The 18,679-nt window shown below is 35.5% G+C and overlaps 1 protein-coding gene across 4 annotated transcripts in view; it reads right to left on the bottom strand.

Annotated features, from left to right (window-relative positions):
* Nucleotides 1-219: 219 nt before the first annotated feature.
* Nucleotides 220-18,679, bottom strand: part of LOC140766731 (uncharacterized) — a 35,426-nt gene continuing 16,966 nt past the window's right edge. The window contains exons 12-19 of one of the 4 annotated variants that reach the window (XR_012105493.1): nucleotides 12,254-12,417; nucleotides 12,026-12,112; nucleotides 6,749-7,077; nucleotides 3,392-3,473; nucleotides 3,076-3,215; nucleotides 1,574-1,844; nucleotides 458-928; nucleotides 220-378 (exon numbers count right to left, since the gene is read on the bottom strand). Coding sequence is in view for 2 of the 4 variants with exons in the window: in XM_073106313.1 (XP_072962414.1) it covers nucleotides 593-928; nucleotides 1,574-1,844; nucleotides 3,076-3,215; nucleotides 3,392-3,473; nucleotides 6,749-7,077; nucleotides 12,026-12,112; nucleotides 12,254-12,417 (1,409 nt within the window). In the remaining 2 variants the exon portion in view is untranslated. Of the gene's footprint in view, nucleotides 929-1,573; nucleotides 1,859-3,075; nucleotides 3,216-3,391; nucleotides 3,474-6,748; nucleotides 7,078-12,025; nucleotides 12,113-12,253; nucleotides 12,418-18,679 lie in introns of all 4 variants that reach the window. The other 3 variants (XM_073106314.1, XM_073106313.1, XR_012105494.1) reach the window with 3 other exon arrangements.

Raw genomic sequence — 18,679 nt, 5'->3', positions numbered from 1 at the left:
TTAAAAACCAATGTATAATGTTAAAAGCCAAACTACACATTAAGTTTTTGGTGGACACGTCACCTCTGGGAGAGAATAACGCGACCCATAGTTTAAAGGAGAGAGAGAAAGAAATTAAATTGACAATTAGTTACTAAATACACCCCTAATATAGATACTATGTAGGACGAGAAAAATACGAACTTACCAAATTTATGCACTTCAGGCAGAATAAACAAAGAATCCACAAAAGGAAAAAGGAATTTCATTTTGCAGTACTCATCTTCGTACAGGGACGGAGTCTCTTAAGAAGTTACAGGAGAGAATTCAACAGGATGCAAATGATACATCCACAAACTTTGCCTCTGTATTTGCTGCAAATGTTTACCAATCTGTGAACTGTAAAGGGATAAAGAATTAATGAAGTTCTTTCTCTCTAGTTCCATCTATATCGACAAAATTGAGCTCCCAAATTCACCTGATTTGGACAACATTCAAGCTACTGGGTCACACAAAAAGCAAAAAGTAGAGCATATATCCGTCGGCAGCTCCACAATAGAAAATCACTTCCAAGAGATCCTCTGACATGTAACAAGGCCTTTGAGAATGTGAATTAGTGTTTATGGGAATGTTTCCGGTTGTTTCTAGAATTAACATCACCTCTTTCTCTATTCCTTCTGTCAATAATCCTAGAAGCAAAACAAATGACACCAATCCCCCCTATGGCATAGAGTGCTCTGTAAGGTGCCAAAGCCACAGCATCCAGGAAAGAATAATACCCGCCAAGAAGGTATAGAAGGCTCAGACCAACTTCATGACTAACAATTCCTGGTAAAGTAAAAGAAATATAATTGGCATTTGGTCTTGATCCACACAGAGCATGAAGGATGACCCCAACACAAAGAGCAGAATCGATGAACCAGGGGAAGCTCTGACCCATCCCAATTCTCTGTAAAATGAAGTAGGCAATAGATCAGTGAGTTAGAGATGGATACATAAAAGTTGAGATTTCATGATAGATGGTGAAGCTAAAGAGCTTTCTGGTGTTCAGATATGTATTCATAGTTCATTATTAATTGGTACCATCTAATACAGGGTTGCAGTAAATAACATTTCACTTTCCAGAAACTTTGGCCCCAAATTCTCATCACCTTGTAACTTTTGGAATATGCATTCATTGAAGTTAAACATTGAATTGTGGAATCGTGAGAAATAAGAATTACAGCACTGACTTATATACCCAAAAAAATACAAGTAGTTTACATCACAGGTCTCTCTGAAAAAAAAACTAAGTAGCTATCTGAGGTTTTAAGCAGAACTACAGAAACATTACAATATGATACATTGCATAGCTAAATGGCTACTTCTGATGTCTTACACAACCATATATTCTTCTCTGACATCACCAGCAGAATTTCAAGGTCAAAAGGAAATAAAATGCATTTGATCCACAAAACTCAGAGCATTTATATGACAGGTAAGCATAAAACAATAACTAGCCCTGATTTTTCAGTTACTAAGAGGCTATTACTGCTAGTAAAGTGACCATGCTACTGCACCATGAATTCCTCAAGCGACAACAAAAATTACATACCTGTAACCAAGCGACAAGTGACGGCACAAACATGAGTGTCGCAAGAAGATGCAAGATCAACATACCATGCCGATAATTAAAAAGTTCTAGCTGACTGTCACTAAAACTTTTGGCTGAGCTTGGGCTACTAGAATAACTCTCCTCCACATGCATAAATGAATCAAATCCATCATTTGCTTTAGTTTTGGATAACAATGTTGGATTACTCTCCATCCTAGATCCATGAAATTCCTTTCTTTGAGCGCGACTGCGAAAGGAAGCCGCCAAAACACTGTTACAAAAGCCCTATATGGAATTAGAATAATATACAAAAATTAAATTTAAAGAACCCAGATAATCATAGAGAAAAAACAGAGGTTTTAAACTTCTAATCAAGAATTTGTGTTGTCATATCTAAAACTGTTTGTCTATTCATTTTGTATCAGATTAATGCATAGGTAAGAGTCTGCCAAATTACATGAAATTTGATTTCCTCGTAGTCAGAAAGTACTGGAACTGATAAACAGCTTTGATTCTAAATGGATGCTTTAATATTTAAACTTGCACTGACAAGATTGAAGTATTGGACATGCCAGCAGCTTGGAGTATATTGGGTACGTCAGCAGCATGGAATGTTAAATCTAAGTTATATCGAGTTTTAATGACAGCATTGAGGGTCTAATCCTATTGAGTATCAACAGGCTTTAAGCCTGAATATATGCATACTTTACAGTGCACTTTTGTGTGTCTTTGTTAATATACTTAACAGAGAACCTCAAGTTGCATCAAGGAAGAAAACAAAAAAAAAAAAAATTGGTGGCTATTATGGAACGAAAGAAACAATTGGGATTTCAAATTAATCTGAAACAACTTTGGGTCAGCTAAGAAGAGTACTACACCTACAAGAAAAACTTAGATTTTCCCTCCTCCACATTTGATCAAGAGCCCCCAATATATGCAAATTAATAGTAATTCCTTTAGTACTGAGAAGCACATGATACATTTCATGCTTCAGCTAATTGTGAACTAAAGCTTTCTGCATTCAATATTTCATTTTAATATATGCAATGCCCATAGGCCCAAAACCTCATTTGTTCATGAAAAGAAATATAAACTGGCCATGAGATACAAGAGACACTAAAGAGCCATCCAGTGTTGTGTATTTGAAGAAACTCATCTACACATATCTATACTATATGAAAATCAGTGTTTAGTTTATAATCCAATGGCATATCCTCTCCAATTGCCAAGTTGGGCTCATATGCAGCATCTTGACATCCAATTCATTTAAATGGATGTCAAAACACAGCCTCTCAGCCTTTGATGAGAAGGAACAAGCTTCTTTTGTTATATTGACTTCTCATTTAGCACTATAAATGCAGCATTCTGAAATATATGAAACCAAAATGACTTAAGATGAAGTCAGAGAAAGAAAATGGAGAAAATTAGGAAATATGGTGATGACACCAGGCACATAATAACAACTATGATAAATTTTGCACACGATGGCCCTGAAATGGTACCTGCAAAGAGCCATATGAGCATGGATGGCATGACATAGAAGCAATACACCCAGACCAAGTGCTGGATGAACAAAGCAGGCCAGCAGAATTGTAACAAATGCGATGACAATATCTGAATTTCCCATAATAATCTGAACAATCTGCCCCAACAGTTCATTAGTTAACATTTGCATCTAGCAGAATTGTAGACAGAAAAATTAGAAAAGGTACATTATACTACCAGCATTCAATAACAAAAACATGTCATATTCTCCATATAACTATGCATCATTCTCAATTAACTTTTTACCTATCTATAGTTATAAACAGCGCTCACCTTCAATGAGTGGAACAATGATGAAAAGCTGAGTATTTGATGAAGAAACACAAAACGAGAACTATTTTCCCACGCATGCCAGCTGCAAAACCATAATATTAGTTCCAGAAGGAGAAAAAGTGAAAACCATAAATAAACAAATAAATATATATATATATACATACATATCGTTTGACGGCATATGCACCTAGATATGCAACTGACATACATTGTAGGCGTTAAGTATGATATGAGTTCCCACATACCATGAGCGCTTTTCAAAACATTACAACATCTTTTGGAGATACGAGGATAGAACAGAATTTTAATGTAAGTCGACATATTTTATATATTCACCAATTAAGCTATAAACTTGAGTCATCAGTCATCACATTTGTTGTGCCTTTATAAATCAAATATGAATCTAATATCTGACTTGTTTCCCTATCGATAATAAACAAATATGGTTCAAAGTCTACTAGTCATTCATATCTGCAATTGTATTCAGCAGTCATGTTCATATCCCAAAGAGAAGTGGAGATGGATAAATAAAATGAAAGATATCCTTTTCTTTTTAATGTTAGTACTGGTATAAATAGATCATACAGAATTCCACAATTTCTCTATATTTTCATTCTTCTTACATTACCAAATCTTGTTTAAGAACCAAATAATATTCCGTTTCTTTCCTATGTGCCCAGGTAATCCTCCCATATAAGTTTTCCCACCCTTCAGTCCTTGAAATTACTACATCATACATTCTCAAATTGATGTTTTATGTCGTAAAGGACATAAAGTAATGACTTCACAAATTCAGTTGTTTATCTTTTACCAAGGATAGACTAGACCATTGCCCATTCATATTTGAAGTCCTCCGGTAAGTGTCTAAAATCATGAATTCCTTCCATTTTGAGCCACAGAGCACTATTCATCATAGCATTCTAAATTGATCATGCCAAATAGATCTAACAATTTGGGCTCTAAAATTTAGTCAACATACACTATCTCCAATTATTTGTAAGAAGAAATTTTTCACGATTGCAGTTGTGGGCAATTCTTTGCCCATCAAAATTTAATACAATATTTCCAGTGTGGGGTCCATTGAAGTAGACCTCATGTTTTTTTATCAACTAGTAGATCATGTAAGATTTGTGATCTTATATGAGATCATCGACTCATCACAATCTATAGTCCATCTCAAATTCCCAATTATATATGGATAAGGAGCCATGTGATGCTGAAAGCCTGAGAGGGCCAATTTATTACTCCCTCAAAAAGAAGCTTCCTCTATCATCAGTGACAGGTTGATAAGTTTTCCCATCATAAGCCATGATGCCACACTGTATTATGATTTTTCTTTTATATCATGTGGGGCTAATTTGCTAATTCACCAACACAAATCTTCATTTACTTCATACTATCCACTATGAATAGCCTAAAACTAGTCATCGAAAGCACCATCATACTTCGTGTGTGATCCAATATTGCCAAATCACCATAGAGCATAAAATGACACTAACAAACAAGAAAAAGATTAAGTTGAAACACTTATAATGGGAAAAAAAAACCACAAGATAACAGAGAAATCCAGTAAGCAAGAAAGAGTAGACAAATTTTAAACTCAGTTGGATAGATCAATTCTTATCCAATGATCACCCACTTATACAACCTATTACAAGGACTTCTACACGACAGACCACAAGAGACTTCCTAGAAGAAAATATCTAAGAAGATGGCAAAAGATCAACAGGATCCACACCGCCTCAAAGTTCCAACACCAAAAGCTAACTAGTAAGCAAAGTAGAAGTTGCATGTATTCAGACCATATACAGATTCGGACTGTATATGGGACCTAATCAGGATCTAATCTGAGATTAATAAGGGAGTATAGGCTGGAACCGAGGTGGTGATAGTGAGTGGTGTTGATTGCTGTGACGTGGGCAGTGAGGGCAAAGACGTGATGAATGTATAGATCAAGGGATCAGACGGTAAGAAGGGGGAGAAAAGTCCGGCCCTAAGGGTCCGGGGGATTGGTAGAGAAAGGAGGGAGGAGGTTGGCTGGCTATGGTGGGTTCACTGGCTAGATTTGAAGCCGAGATAGATAGAAATGGAGTGAGAAAGGAGATTAGGGCTTGGAGGAGGTAAACTTCAATGGTAAATAATGATAAAAAACGAACTGCTCTCCACATATATATATAGAGGCTAATCTGACTCAAACTCGATTAAAACTCCTATTGCATAAGCAATTAAACTAAACCAAGTAATAACTTAATTAATTAGACTCAAATTAGCAGGTGACTTAGCTAGAACTCTATCAAAATAGTAGATGACTCAAAATAGCAAGTGACTTAATCAACTGGGTCACCTTCTAAATAAGCAAACAAATCAATTAGATAAGTTGGCATCCAGTTACAACGTTTTGAGTTGAAAAGATTTATTTATAAGAATCTTTGCGGACCATATCATATAACACAATTAGATGTCCTTGTGATCCTTTCTTTCTCGTCATTGGTCTCGTTGAATTTTAACTTCATCAACAATTCAATGTATGACAATTTACAACCAAATGGAAATATAGACATTAAGTTCTCCAACAAACAGATAGATAGAGAGTTCTCAAAACTCATTCATAAGAGAGCTCTACAAATCACTATTAACTAAAACTAGATTCCTTCAATTCATTAAAAAGGAGAACAAAACACTGAGGTTAAAAAAATAGGGTCATCGGAATGAAACATATAATGGGCAATCATAAATGTCAAATTCCACAAATAATTTTAATGCATCTATTTGTTTTGTTGATCCACAAAAAAGTGGAAAAATTATATTGATTGAATGGCCAGCTAATTCTTTCAACCCGGGAACAGAAATCCTCAGACCTATACCTAGGCACTGCTTTGTCATTGGTCTAACCATGGCCTCATTATGTGCCTGATGCTTCCTGATACCAGTTGGACAAACCGAAACATAGCTCTAATTAATTATTTATGCAATTGATCAGAAGAAATGAACTGCTATAAAGACAAAACAACCAACAAAAAAGATGCACACAATTGCATACCAAGGATTAGATCTTCTACTTGCAACAATAGTAGAGAGATGAAACTGAATTCAAATAGAATAATGACTAAGCAAGTACTTTAACTGTCTATAGACAAGAAAAAAATTGTAAATACTAAATAGATCAAGACAACTAGATCCTAAGAATACTGTGGAAGCCATTTCTAGATACTAGGAGTGAGAGATCTAAACAATATTAAAATAGTCAAAGAATAATTAAGCCTAACAAAATTATTAATAAAATAATCATACTTTAAAGAGCTCAAGAGCTTAATAATTAAATGGACAAAGAGCAGTTATTTTATCAGAAATACTAACCGGCTTCTGATGTAGACATGCAAAGTGGCCACTGCATACAGAGCAAACTGGGAGCACAATACCAATATAATCATAATTCCATTTGCGATTAGATAGCACAAGATGGAAACCGAGAGGAAGCTTGCAAAATGAGGAAAATGCTCAGTTGTTAGCAAGGAAAAGGCTAGCGAAAGTATAAGTGGTAACACCACAAGGAGCAGTAAAGGGCGTGGAACTCTTAAATTTGATTCTATAGCCGTCAAGATAGATGGAAGAGATGAATCAAGCTCCCATGCAGAAGCTTGCCGCATTAGACCGAAGAATATGACAGCAATCATGAAACCAATAATCTGCAATTAACAAATCATGGTATTCAATCTCTAACTATAATATATGTTAAAAGAATGACAAAAGAAGATCATTATTCATAGAATCTGCCAGAGAAAGCCAGAAGGGAAAGTAGATAATAGACACGTAAGAACACAAAAAATTAGGGAATAAGATGTGTGGCGGCAATGAATGGAGAGAAGTAGAACTGCTTTTGGGCTCTAGCAGTGAGGCTAAATTTCTAATACTTTCTCTTGCTCCCTCACTCCTTTGAGGCTCTCTTATTGTTTTCACTTTTCATGGCACAGAGGTGATTCACATGCCAACAATGTATTTCCTGGCAGACAGTGCTAGACCACGCTTATTACCATGGTCTCACCTCATCTGGTCAATTTGTCTTTGTCTTTTTGGGATCTACTATTTCCTCCATCAACTAACCAATGGCCACATGGTATTCCTTTGACTTGTAGGTGTCAACTACTTATAGTCATTTATTTTCCACCATAGCACTTTATACCAAATCATCTCAAATTTCTTGAATCCTTAATATCATAACTCTTGACCAAGGTCCACTTCAGACAACGCATCCCTCATAATTTTTTTTGAAGATAGGTGTATTCAATGGAACCAATCTTGTGGTACCCAAGACAACTATTGCATATCCTGTTACTGTTAAGAACTATATGAGCTTATTAGATAAAATAGCTAGTATTGGAGAAAGCTTGATTGATATCATGTGAATCCATAAAGGACATTGAATAAGACCTAAAGAAAAAAGAAATAAGGAGAAGAAGCCATATTATATTTCATAATCCTGGAGCTGAAACAAAGAAATATGAAGTTGATATAGCTATGGACAAACACTTTATTAACAAAAGTTAGTTAATAGTTTTTCTGCTAACTAATTATCATCCTGTCTGTATTGCTGAACACATACTAATGTATTCAAATAACCAAGAGAGAGCTAACTAGATGGATGATGTCACAACTGTCAGAATCAAAAAAAAAAAAAAGGGTTGAGAGAGGAGGGTGCACGTGCAGCCCCTCCCCTCTCCCTCTCTGGCACGCGACGAGGCGCAGAGAAGATTTTCTCTAATCCGAATCGGATTAGAGTTGATCTTCTTATAATCTATAAATTAAAACCCTAAAAAATTATTTTTCTCTGCTAAACCATCTCAGCCCCCCTTCTCTCTTTTCTTTCTCCCATCTTTCGTTTTCTTCTTCCTTACCATCGGAGTCACGCCGTGGAATCAGCCTGCCGGAGCGCCGCTGGAGCCATCAGAGACCACCACGCGACTCATTAGTAAGCCCTCCCCCACCCCTCAAATTTAATTAAAGAATAATAAGGTAAAGTGAAAATACCTAAATTGTGGGATGTCGGTTTCGTCGGCAACTCACACCGGCCGGGGGCTTTGGGTTGTTGCTGCTCGTGCTCAAGGGCTCCAAGCCGTTGGCCTTGTGCCACGGTTGCCTTCTAGGAGAGCCCTCGTGGCTCTAATCACCGTCGACCGTGAGTTGGCTGTGGTCGTCGTTGTCGGCAACTTCTTCTCCTCCACCTTGTGTGGTTGCTGTGCCCGTGATTGTGAAGGGGGGGGGAAGCTTAGAGTTGGCTAGCGACCGCCGCCGATGGACTCTCCCTTCCTCTCTCTGTCTTTTCCTCTCTTTTTCTCTCTCTCTTTGGCTTGGAAAAGACAGACTCGGACAACCCGAGTCTGATCTTCTCCCTTTTAGTGTTTGGATTCAGGTCGGGTTGCATCCGAATTCAAGGAACCCGACCCGGTTCCATTAGCTAATTGGATTGGGCCTTGGCCCAATCCATTTAGGTGATAGTTGTGTGGGCTGCGGGCCAACTGCAGCCCAGCCCAACTGATTTGGGCTTATTTTAGCCCAAATTAATTACTTTTGGGTTAAAATTATAGAAAGATTTTTATATTTGTTTTAATTAAAAATGTTATTGTTATTTATTATTTAAGGTGGTGATTTTTAGTACGTGAGCTAAAGATTTGAGATTTCGATTGTCTTGCCTAAACTCAGGTGAGTGGGTTCACTCACATGTTTATTTTATTGTATTTCGTATCTTTGTCAGACCATGTAAATTTTCTGTGTGCAATTTATTTACTTTACCTTTACGTGTAAAAATTAAATTGTTGCAATTTCTGTGTGCAAATCTATTTATTTCATTCGTATGTGCGAAAATTTAATTGTTATATTTTCTGTGTGCATTTAATCATTATATTCAGTGCATCACCATACTTCGTGCAAATATTGAAATTTGTGAAAAAAAAAATGAGACTAGTATTGATACGACTTAGAAAACAGTCCCGGTGTAAATCGTTTGTGATTTTCCGTGGTGACTTAAGTCTATTTGGAAGTCCAGGGGAAAGTCCTAAATTAGATCACTGTGGTGACTTTCTTATATAACTCTGGCGGGGTTAGGGAACAGTCCTAGGATGAATGAGAAAATTTTCTAAGTGACTCTAACTTCTCTCAACGATTAGAGGAAAAGACAGAGTGTGTTGATCACAGGGTGATACCCTCTGATAACCCTAACCGGATCAGCTATGAAGAAAAGTCCCGAGCGTCATCTCGAGGTGACTTCTAGTTGATTTGGATTCACAGGGTTTAGACCCATTGAGACACATGACAGTATAAATATCAAAAGATGTTAATATGTTGAAAACGTGCAAGGTTACAAGTTATGACATCTCTCTATTGTTATCATTGCTATTATTGAGAGAGCATGCATATTGCATATCGTTATGGATATTGTTGCTTTTAATTTAATTTATTCAGCATTAATATGGATTAAAATTTATTTGGTTTTCGAGTGGATTCTACTCACTGAGCTATAGTTGTTGGCTCATGGATTCTATTGTTTTTGTATTTATTTATTTATTTCAGGTAATAGTCAGCGGGGCGACTGAGCGAGATGTACCCGGACTCCACCTCCACTTAGGATTCATCTATTTACCTTTCCACTCTTTTAGATTTTATGATTTAGATTAGAAGTTTTATTCATTTAGTTTAGAGACTCAAAAACATTAACATTGTTTTATCTTTATTGCAATTAGTTTTAAAATTTTAATAAAGCACTTTTTCATTTATTTATTTATTTTGCCATCGTACACGTAGATAGTATTAATAAGGCTTCGTGCATCTCAAGTATATTGAGATGCATGGCCGGTCATGATTCCTATTTTGGGTCGTGACAACAACTGACATCTCAACAGTTTTCTCTGTTCTTAAAAGTCATTTCAAACTCTATCTTTGAAAATGAAAACTATTCATTGAGAAAACAAAGCCAACACATAAAAACAGTAGCTAGCTAGGTACATACATATATCACATATAATATATATCTACAGTCTATGCATGCAAAAGTGTGTGCACATATGTAGATGTTTTTCATGAAGAACATGTCTAGGTGAACTTTAATGAAATAGAGTATATTGGCCAATGAAAGTAATAAGTAATAACTACATAATACAGCACAAGGTGAAAAAGATATCTTCAAAATTCTATTCACTGCAACAATACAATCTCATTCTTGCAACTCTATATCATAACTACTTTTATTATGATGGCTAGAATTTTATAGGGAAAATTTTATTTCCCCCCTTTTTGCATTATTTCCATTTGGACTCCTTTTTTTATCTATCCAAATTGATCCCTACTTTTCATTATAAGTCTTTGAAAAAAAACTCTCAGGTTAACTTCAGCTCAACAGAACTGGAAGAAAAAGAAAAGTCCACTGAGAAAGAACTTTAGAGAGGACTGTGATTGGGGGAGCACCCAACACAACCTTCACTTTGAAGAATAGCACGATTGGGATGGATAACTTAAAGGTTTGAGAGTGTTTTTTCTAGTGAATGAGAGGAGCAAAATTAGTGTGGAGCAAGGTTGGGAAGGAAAGGTTTGGGAAAATTTTCATTAGTGAATAGGTGGAGCACAGTCGGGAAAAGGTTAGGGAGGATTTCTTTAATTTAGTAATGGGTTAGGTTTTACTAACGGGCATAGATATCTAAGAGTATACTAGTAATTTGAGTATACCAGGTTACTTTGGCTTAAAGGCGGGTAAGTCTCTCTGACAGAGATTAATGGCAGTGGGTCTAATAGATAGTAAATGTAAAAAAACAGGTGAAAAAATGGGTCAAAAGGGAAATAATCAAATAATACAAAAAGGAGGAAGCGAAGTAAAATTTTCCCAACTTTATAATATATTCTTTTAAGTTCTCTATAATGCTAAGTCTACATGCTAACTGCTGCATATGGCTTCTGGCCTGCTATCTAATGATAGCTGAATGGAATTGTAAAGAAACATGAACAGAGATATGAATATTCATGAGATAGTTTCAAACTAGGCTAATATATCAAAATAATCAAAGTGATTTAGCCATATGTGAGACATGGCACATAACGTAGAATGAGTTTAGTAGAATTCAGGAACATATATTTACATATTATAATTACAGGGTGGCATCGTTGCTTGATCATTTAGAATTCTTGTGCTCCTGAGCAGTCAAAACAAGTTTATTACAAGAAGGCTCATTTGGACTAGCTCAACAACTTAGAAATACATTTTCAGGCTTCTAGGTACAACATTACATACCACATAGATGTTCTTTCTAGCAATAAATTACAAGATTCAGTTTGTGCACACCCAGTAAATAATTATCAATATCAAAAAGCAAAGCTGCCATATGGTGGAAATATAATAATGAAGATTTTATCAGAATGAAAGAAATCTTAGATAACAAGAAACTACTAGTATGATGAGATAGCAATCACAGAAACTAAGAAAAACATTTTAAGAAGAAAGAAAGACATTGAAATAAGTTGTCTGAAGTTTTGAACTGCTTGGCATAGTATTTTCGTGGAGATCAAGATGTAGGATTAGCAGTGTTTTTGTAACCTCTGCTGAAGAAGAAAATATTTTTTACGAAGGCAGGCAGGGAATTATGATAAGATCACCTGTGAGGAATACAAAAGAAGGAATCTGCCTGCTGCAGCAGTAATAGAAGCAGAAACTCCAAGTTTGTATGAGCAGTGTGGATCCACCTGCAGGAAAGTATTAAAGGTGATTTACAGAAAATCAGAGCATTTATTACACAATATAAAACTTGAATGTAAGAAGAAAGACCATAAGAAAATCCTACAGGCATGAGTACCAAGTAAATATGCATAGACAGAGATATTTACCAATAACAGCACAAAAGTTGTTTCAGGAGCTTGGCTCGAATCCAACATTGCAGGTGATGAATCAACAGTTACAGTCTCAGAATAGATATTAGGAATAATGTGTAGGCCAGATATAGAATCCCAAGCAAAGGCAACAGGTGGGAAACATCGCAGTTTGCAAAGGCCTGCAGCGCTAACAATGAAATATTATGACTAATTTGCATGACAGTACCAATAGCAATAATTTGCATAATTACCATGAGAGAATACTAAAGAAGAGAAGCTTTTAAAGAAGACATCCAAGAAAAGCAAAAGGGTATATGAGAGGGAACTTTTTCACATATCCACATTCTAGTTGTCAAATATTTCGAAGTCACTTTGCATGATGTTCTAATCATCAAAATAGATGTGCAAATGAGTTTTTCTCACTTTCATGAGTCATGTCTATCCTTTCAAAAATAGGAAAGTCATATTATTTAGAAACTTTTAAATAACACATTATTTTTTAGTGATTTTGTGGTCAACACCCTGTCTTTGCATTATTTCATATTTGTAATTTGACTCCTCCTTTTTGCCAAAAATTTCCAAATCACACATTGGGTTAACTTAAACTAACCAAACTCTAACTAGATGGTATCTAAATAGGAATATTTTATTAGAGATACTAAATTAACCTTTACAAATACCCCAAATACCTTGTCTACCCTTTTCTTTCCCCTTAACGTCTAAAACCCTTTGCCAAAACTCTAAAGTATCATCAAAAAATCCAAACTTCTTTAAAACCTTTTCCTTAAGGGTATTTTTAATAAATTTGGTTAGTGTGAGGTTAGGTCAAAGAATGCCTTAGGGGTATTTCTGTAACTGCATTCATAGAGTTAAATAAATGAGTTAAATATATTTTACCATCATGAACTTATGCTTAAAATCATTTTACCTCTCTATATTTCAAAAAGTCTCAAATCAGTCTATTCTATGTACTTATAACTAAAACTGTTAACTTTTCTATCAAATTTAACTAAGTGTCATGGCTATTTTGGTCATTTAGCGACATTACCTTAAAAATCCGTGTGTTTTGTCTAATAAATACGATGGGAGTATTTTGGTCATTTTAGAGGTGCTCAGTTAAATTTGACAAAAAACTAACGATCTTATTTTAATCATAAGTACAAGTACTAGTTTGAGACTTTTTAAAATATAAAAGGATGAAATAATTTTAGGCATAAGTATAGAAAGAAAAAATATATTTTATCTTAAATAAATCATAGCATAGGTTTAAGAGTAGATAATTCAAGTAACACTAGGGTATCACATAAAAATCATACGCAAAAATGGGTCAAATTACAAACAACTCAAAGGCAAGGTGTTAGTTACAAATTACTAAAATGTAGGGTGTTATGTAAAAATTTTCCTCTTCTAAAACAATGCAAAATAACAATGAGTGAAGTGCATACCGTGATGGAGGTTCATTATAGCACAACTATGGTGAAAAAGGATTGGATTAACTTTGAACCGTCCTAGACAAAATATGGGTGAAAAATCCCTACCCGACCCAAATACAAATACAGATAGAGTTTTTGCAAAAACCTCAAATACAAATATAGATCCAGGTTGGGTAGATTTTTTCAGATACCAATAGCAAAAATCTGTTTACTAGCATAGTAAATAATAAACCCTACCCAAGTAACTTGACCCATTAACCGATACATAGCCCTCACAGTTACTCCCTCACTCTCTCACTCCTATGTCATCTCTCTCGAAAGTCTAGATGCTTCATCTTATCGCTGCCATGAAACCCTATCCATTCATTCTCTCCGACCTCACTCTCTCCCACTCCCGCACTCTCTCTAATCATCCAACCTTTTCAGTTTCACCCTCCGGACACCACCTTCGACCTCTTCCTTTTCACCTATTAGCTACCCTCTTCGGTGAACCTCCCTCTTCACCTGCTAGTTAGTGCCTCTGCTGGACGCCACGTCCATCTCGCACATTATTCTCATGAGTAGTCTACCATGAGGACAACATAGTTTCAAATTTGGCACTTGCTTGTATCTAGAACATTATTCCTAAATCCTAATTATACTCTGGACTAAACCTAATTAATCATTATCTTTAGAATTGGTCAATAATTGAGTTCAATCTCATAAGCAACATGATGATTTTCTTGCCAATGATTCAATTTTGATCTTCTTTTAATCTATAAATTAAAACCCTAATCCCCCCTCTCTCTCTGCTTAACCACCTCAGCCCCCTTCTCTCTTTTCTTCCTCCCTTCTTTCTCTTTCTTCTTCCTCACCGTTGGAGTCACGCCATGGAATCGACTTGCCGAAGAACCGCTGGAGCCATCGGAGACCACCACGTAACTCCTTGATAAGCCTCCTCCCACTCCTCAAATTTAATTAAAGTTTAATAGGGTAAAACGAAAATACCTAATTTTGGATTTCGGCTTCACCGGCAACTCACCCCGGCCGGTGGCTTCGGGTTGATGTTGCTAGTGTGCCAAAGCCTCGCGTCGTCGACCTCGTGTCGCAAGCACACTCCCCTAAAGTCTTCATGGCTCGAGGTGTGGAGGAGACGACTCCATGGCTGCCGACCATGGAGTCGAGCTGTCGACCTGTCGACCGACATCTACGGTTCCTCCTCCACCTCTCATGGTCTACTGGGTCGCGAGAGTGTCAAGGAGGTTAGGGCGCGGCCAATAGTTCATCGTCGACGATGACCGTCGGCACCTTTTCTCTTTTTCTCTCTCTTTTCCTCTCTCTCTCTCTCTGGCTTGGAGAAGACTGACTCAGGCAACCCGAGTCTGGTCTTCTCCCTTTTAGTTTTTGGATTCGGGTCGGGTTGGATCCGAATCCAAGGAACCCGACCCAGTTCCATTAGCTAATTGGATTGGGCCAAGGCCCAATCCATTTAAGTGATAGTTAGGTGGGCTGCGGGCCAACTGCAGCCCACTCCAACTGATTTGGGCTTATTTTAGCCCAAATTAATAATTTTTAAGTTAAATTGTAGGAAAAACTTTTAATATTTTTTTTAATTAAAAATGTTATTGTTATTTATTATTAAAGGTGGTGATTTTTAGCACGTGAGCTAGGGATTTAAGATTCAGTTGTCTTGCCTAGACTTAGGTGAGTGGGTTCACTCACATATTTATTTTATTATATTTCGTACCTTTGTCAGACCATGTAAATTTTCTGTGTGCAAATTATTTATTTCACCCTTACATGCAAAAATTTAATTGTTACATTTTCTGCGTGCAAATCTATTTATTTCATCCATACGTGCAAAATTTTAATTGTTATATTTTCTGTGTGCATTTAATCATTATACTCAATGTATCACCATACTTTGTGCAAATATTAAATTTAGTGAAAAGAAAAAAAATAAGACTAGTATTGGTACGACTTAGAGAACAGTCCCGGTATAAATCGCTTGCGATTTTCCGTAGTGACTCAAGTCTATCTTGAAGTCTAGGGGAAAGTCCTAAATCAAATCACTGCGGTGACTTTCTTAGATAACTCCAGCGGGGTTAGGAAACAGTCCTAGGATGAATGAGAAATTTTCTAGGTGACTCTAACTTCTCTCAACGGTTAGAGAAAAAGACAGAGTGTGTTGATCATATGGTAATACCATCTGATGACCCTAACCGGATCAGTTATGAAGAAAAATCCCGAGCATCATCTCAAGGTAACTTCTAATTGATGTGGATCCACAGAGTTTAGACTCATTGAGACATATAACAGTATAAATATTGAAAAAATAATATGTTGAAACTGTGCAAGGTTACAAGTTGTGACTCTCTCTATTGCTATCATTGTTATTATTTAAAGAGCATGCCTATTGCATATTATTATAGATATTGTTGCTTTTAGTTTAATTTTATTCAGCATTAATATGATTTAAATTTCTTTGGTTTTCGAGTGGATTCCACTCACTGAGCTATTATTGTTGGCTCATGGATTCTTTTTTTTGTATTTATTTATCTATCTCAAGTAATAGTCAGTGAGGCGACTGAGCGAGATGTACCCAGACTCCACCTCCACTTAGGATTCACCTATTTATTTTTTCGCTCTTTTGAATTTTATGCTTTAGATTAAAAGTTTTATCTATTTCGTTTAGAGACTATAAAACATTAATATTGTTTTATGTTTATTACAATTAGTAATAAATTTAATAAAGTAGATCTTCGTTTTATTTATTTATTTTGCCATCGTACATGTAAAAAGTACTATTAAGGCTTCGTGTATCTCAAGTATATTGAGATGCATGGCCGGTCATGATTCTTATTTCGAGTCGTGACAGTTCTGCTGAGAAAATTGCTTGAGCTTAAAATTAATGGCAATTATATACTTGTATTGACTAAGCTCTTTTTTAATTTGTGGAAGAAGTATTGCTTGAGCTTTGTTGCTGTTCCACTGATGAAAATTTTTCAGTGATTCCATATTTTTGTTTTGAGCATTGGGTTTTTATTATCAGTTCATTAATGCTAGATTATGTGATTTTGTGTATGTTTCATTACATAGGTCCATAATGCTAAATTTTACAATAATTTGTTGGCCTCTGGTGAAATATTTTGTGAGCTTCTAAAAGAGATGTTTGGTTTGGCATATTTTACTTAATCGATAGCAATATTTACTGATTGATAACATTACATAGATGAACAAATTTGTTTAATTCCTTAGACTATTGAAAAAATTTCTTTCGTATTTCTATATGATTATGGTTTGATTCATATTCATCTCTATTTAAGATTCAATCTGAATCTAAAAATTACCCATATCCATTTACTTAGGATATCGTTTTAAATTTTGTTATTCATCTAATATCCATATCAGACTCCATATTTGGAGCAAAAATATAGATGTGAATATGTGTTGAGGACTATCCGATCCATATCAGATCCATTTTCACCCTTAAGCATAGCCTTGTTACAGCAGGCTACTAGGAAGTATTGGCTCGCCTTTATCAAAAAAACCACATGGAATCACCAGGTCAAAGGACTCTATTTTAGTTGGTGCAGGACCATAATGAATAAATACCTTGACAAATCAGATTAGAAGAGTATTAGCAAACTTTGTTGCATCAGTGTCAACCCAAAACAATTGTGGCACTATATAAAGGCAGAATAGGAGCTCAAGATAACTAAAGAGTCCTATTTCTATGGTGGTGTTGTAACATTTTTGTATTCTTATCTTTTAGGAGATATCTAAGTTGTTTATAAATTCTAGGAACAATACTGTATAGAATTTCAGCAATCTAACTATCTGAGAAAAGAAAAAAAAAGTCCGTATGTATACTGTTTGGGAGTTTAGTAAGTACAGCTGAATGCTACTCAAATTAGAGTCCACCAGAGATTTTAATAACAAAACTAAAAGAGATAAGCACTACTTGCCTGCTACTGACTATTCAAAATAATAATTTTAGTCTATACTGATGAGCCATTGAAGACTAAAGAACAATTATGGAGCACATTCCCTAATCTATTTCAGGTATATAAATCAGTAGACAAATAAACTTTGAGAAATTAAGTTTAAAACCCCAGGTTTGGCTGCTCCTTTCTTTCTCCTGTCTTCTCTTATATCTTCTATTACCCTCTTTCTAACATAATCTCTCGTTAATATCATTATTCTACTAATTACCTCTCTATGAGGAATCTCTTTTCTAAACAGGGTGGAGTTTTCTAGGGCTTCCCGTCACTAAATATTTCTTCTATTTTTCGTTTTTCCTAATATTCTACTGCACACCTTCTCATAGAAGTAACCATGCTTGAAACTGCCACCACAAGTTATTGTAAATTATAGTACCATTAAGTTCATTAAATTGCATAGAAGTGATTGGACCATAGATTAATATTTCCCAGGTGTTTCTAATTAAAAGGACAGTTCTAATTAGTTATAAATCACACATAATTGATTATCCTTAACATTAATCGGTATTCCTTAACATTAATTCCAGTGAGACACCCGAATATTATCCCATGCACTAGTCCCCCAACCAACACAATGTAGATATACCTCAGCATAACCTTCCAGTTGGCATAGTATCTTAGATTCTTAAATGTCACAATAACAATACAATATAAGGTAAAGAAGTTGCATGCCCTTCTATCTCCTCTGATATTTATTATTTCCATACTTCATTTCATTAATTTGCAAGAGCTATAAAAAAATGTCATCTTTAATTTGACATCTTTGTAATGCCATTTGATCCATCTGAGAATGGGAGTTCTAAGCCCATGCATATAGCACCAGAATAGATAGTAGCATAGCTCCACCAAATCCTTTATTTTTCACATGGATATTAACAATAAAAAAAATTGCTTGGAAGGATTTCTGATCTTTATTTCTTTGGCATTACAATAACAACTGAGACTAAGCGTGGATCCTTAGAATATGCCTAGTTGATTTATTTTGCCCATTCATCAAGGGCATTGAAAGGGGAAAATTCTGTTAT

This window comes from Typha angustifolia, chromosome 9, assembly GCF_048772165.1.
Source record: "Typha angustifolia cultivar Huaian chromosome 9, ASM4877216v1, whole genome shotgun sequence".
Taxonomy (NCBI): Eukaryota; Viridiplantae; Streptophyta; class Magnoliopsida; order Poales; family Typhaceae; genus Typha; species Typha angustifolia.
Note: the sequence above shows the minus strand (reverse complement) of the source record. Positions and strands in the feature narration are given on the sequence as shown.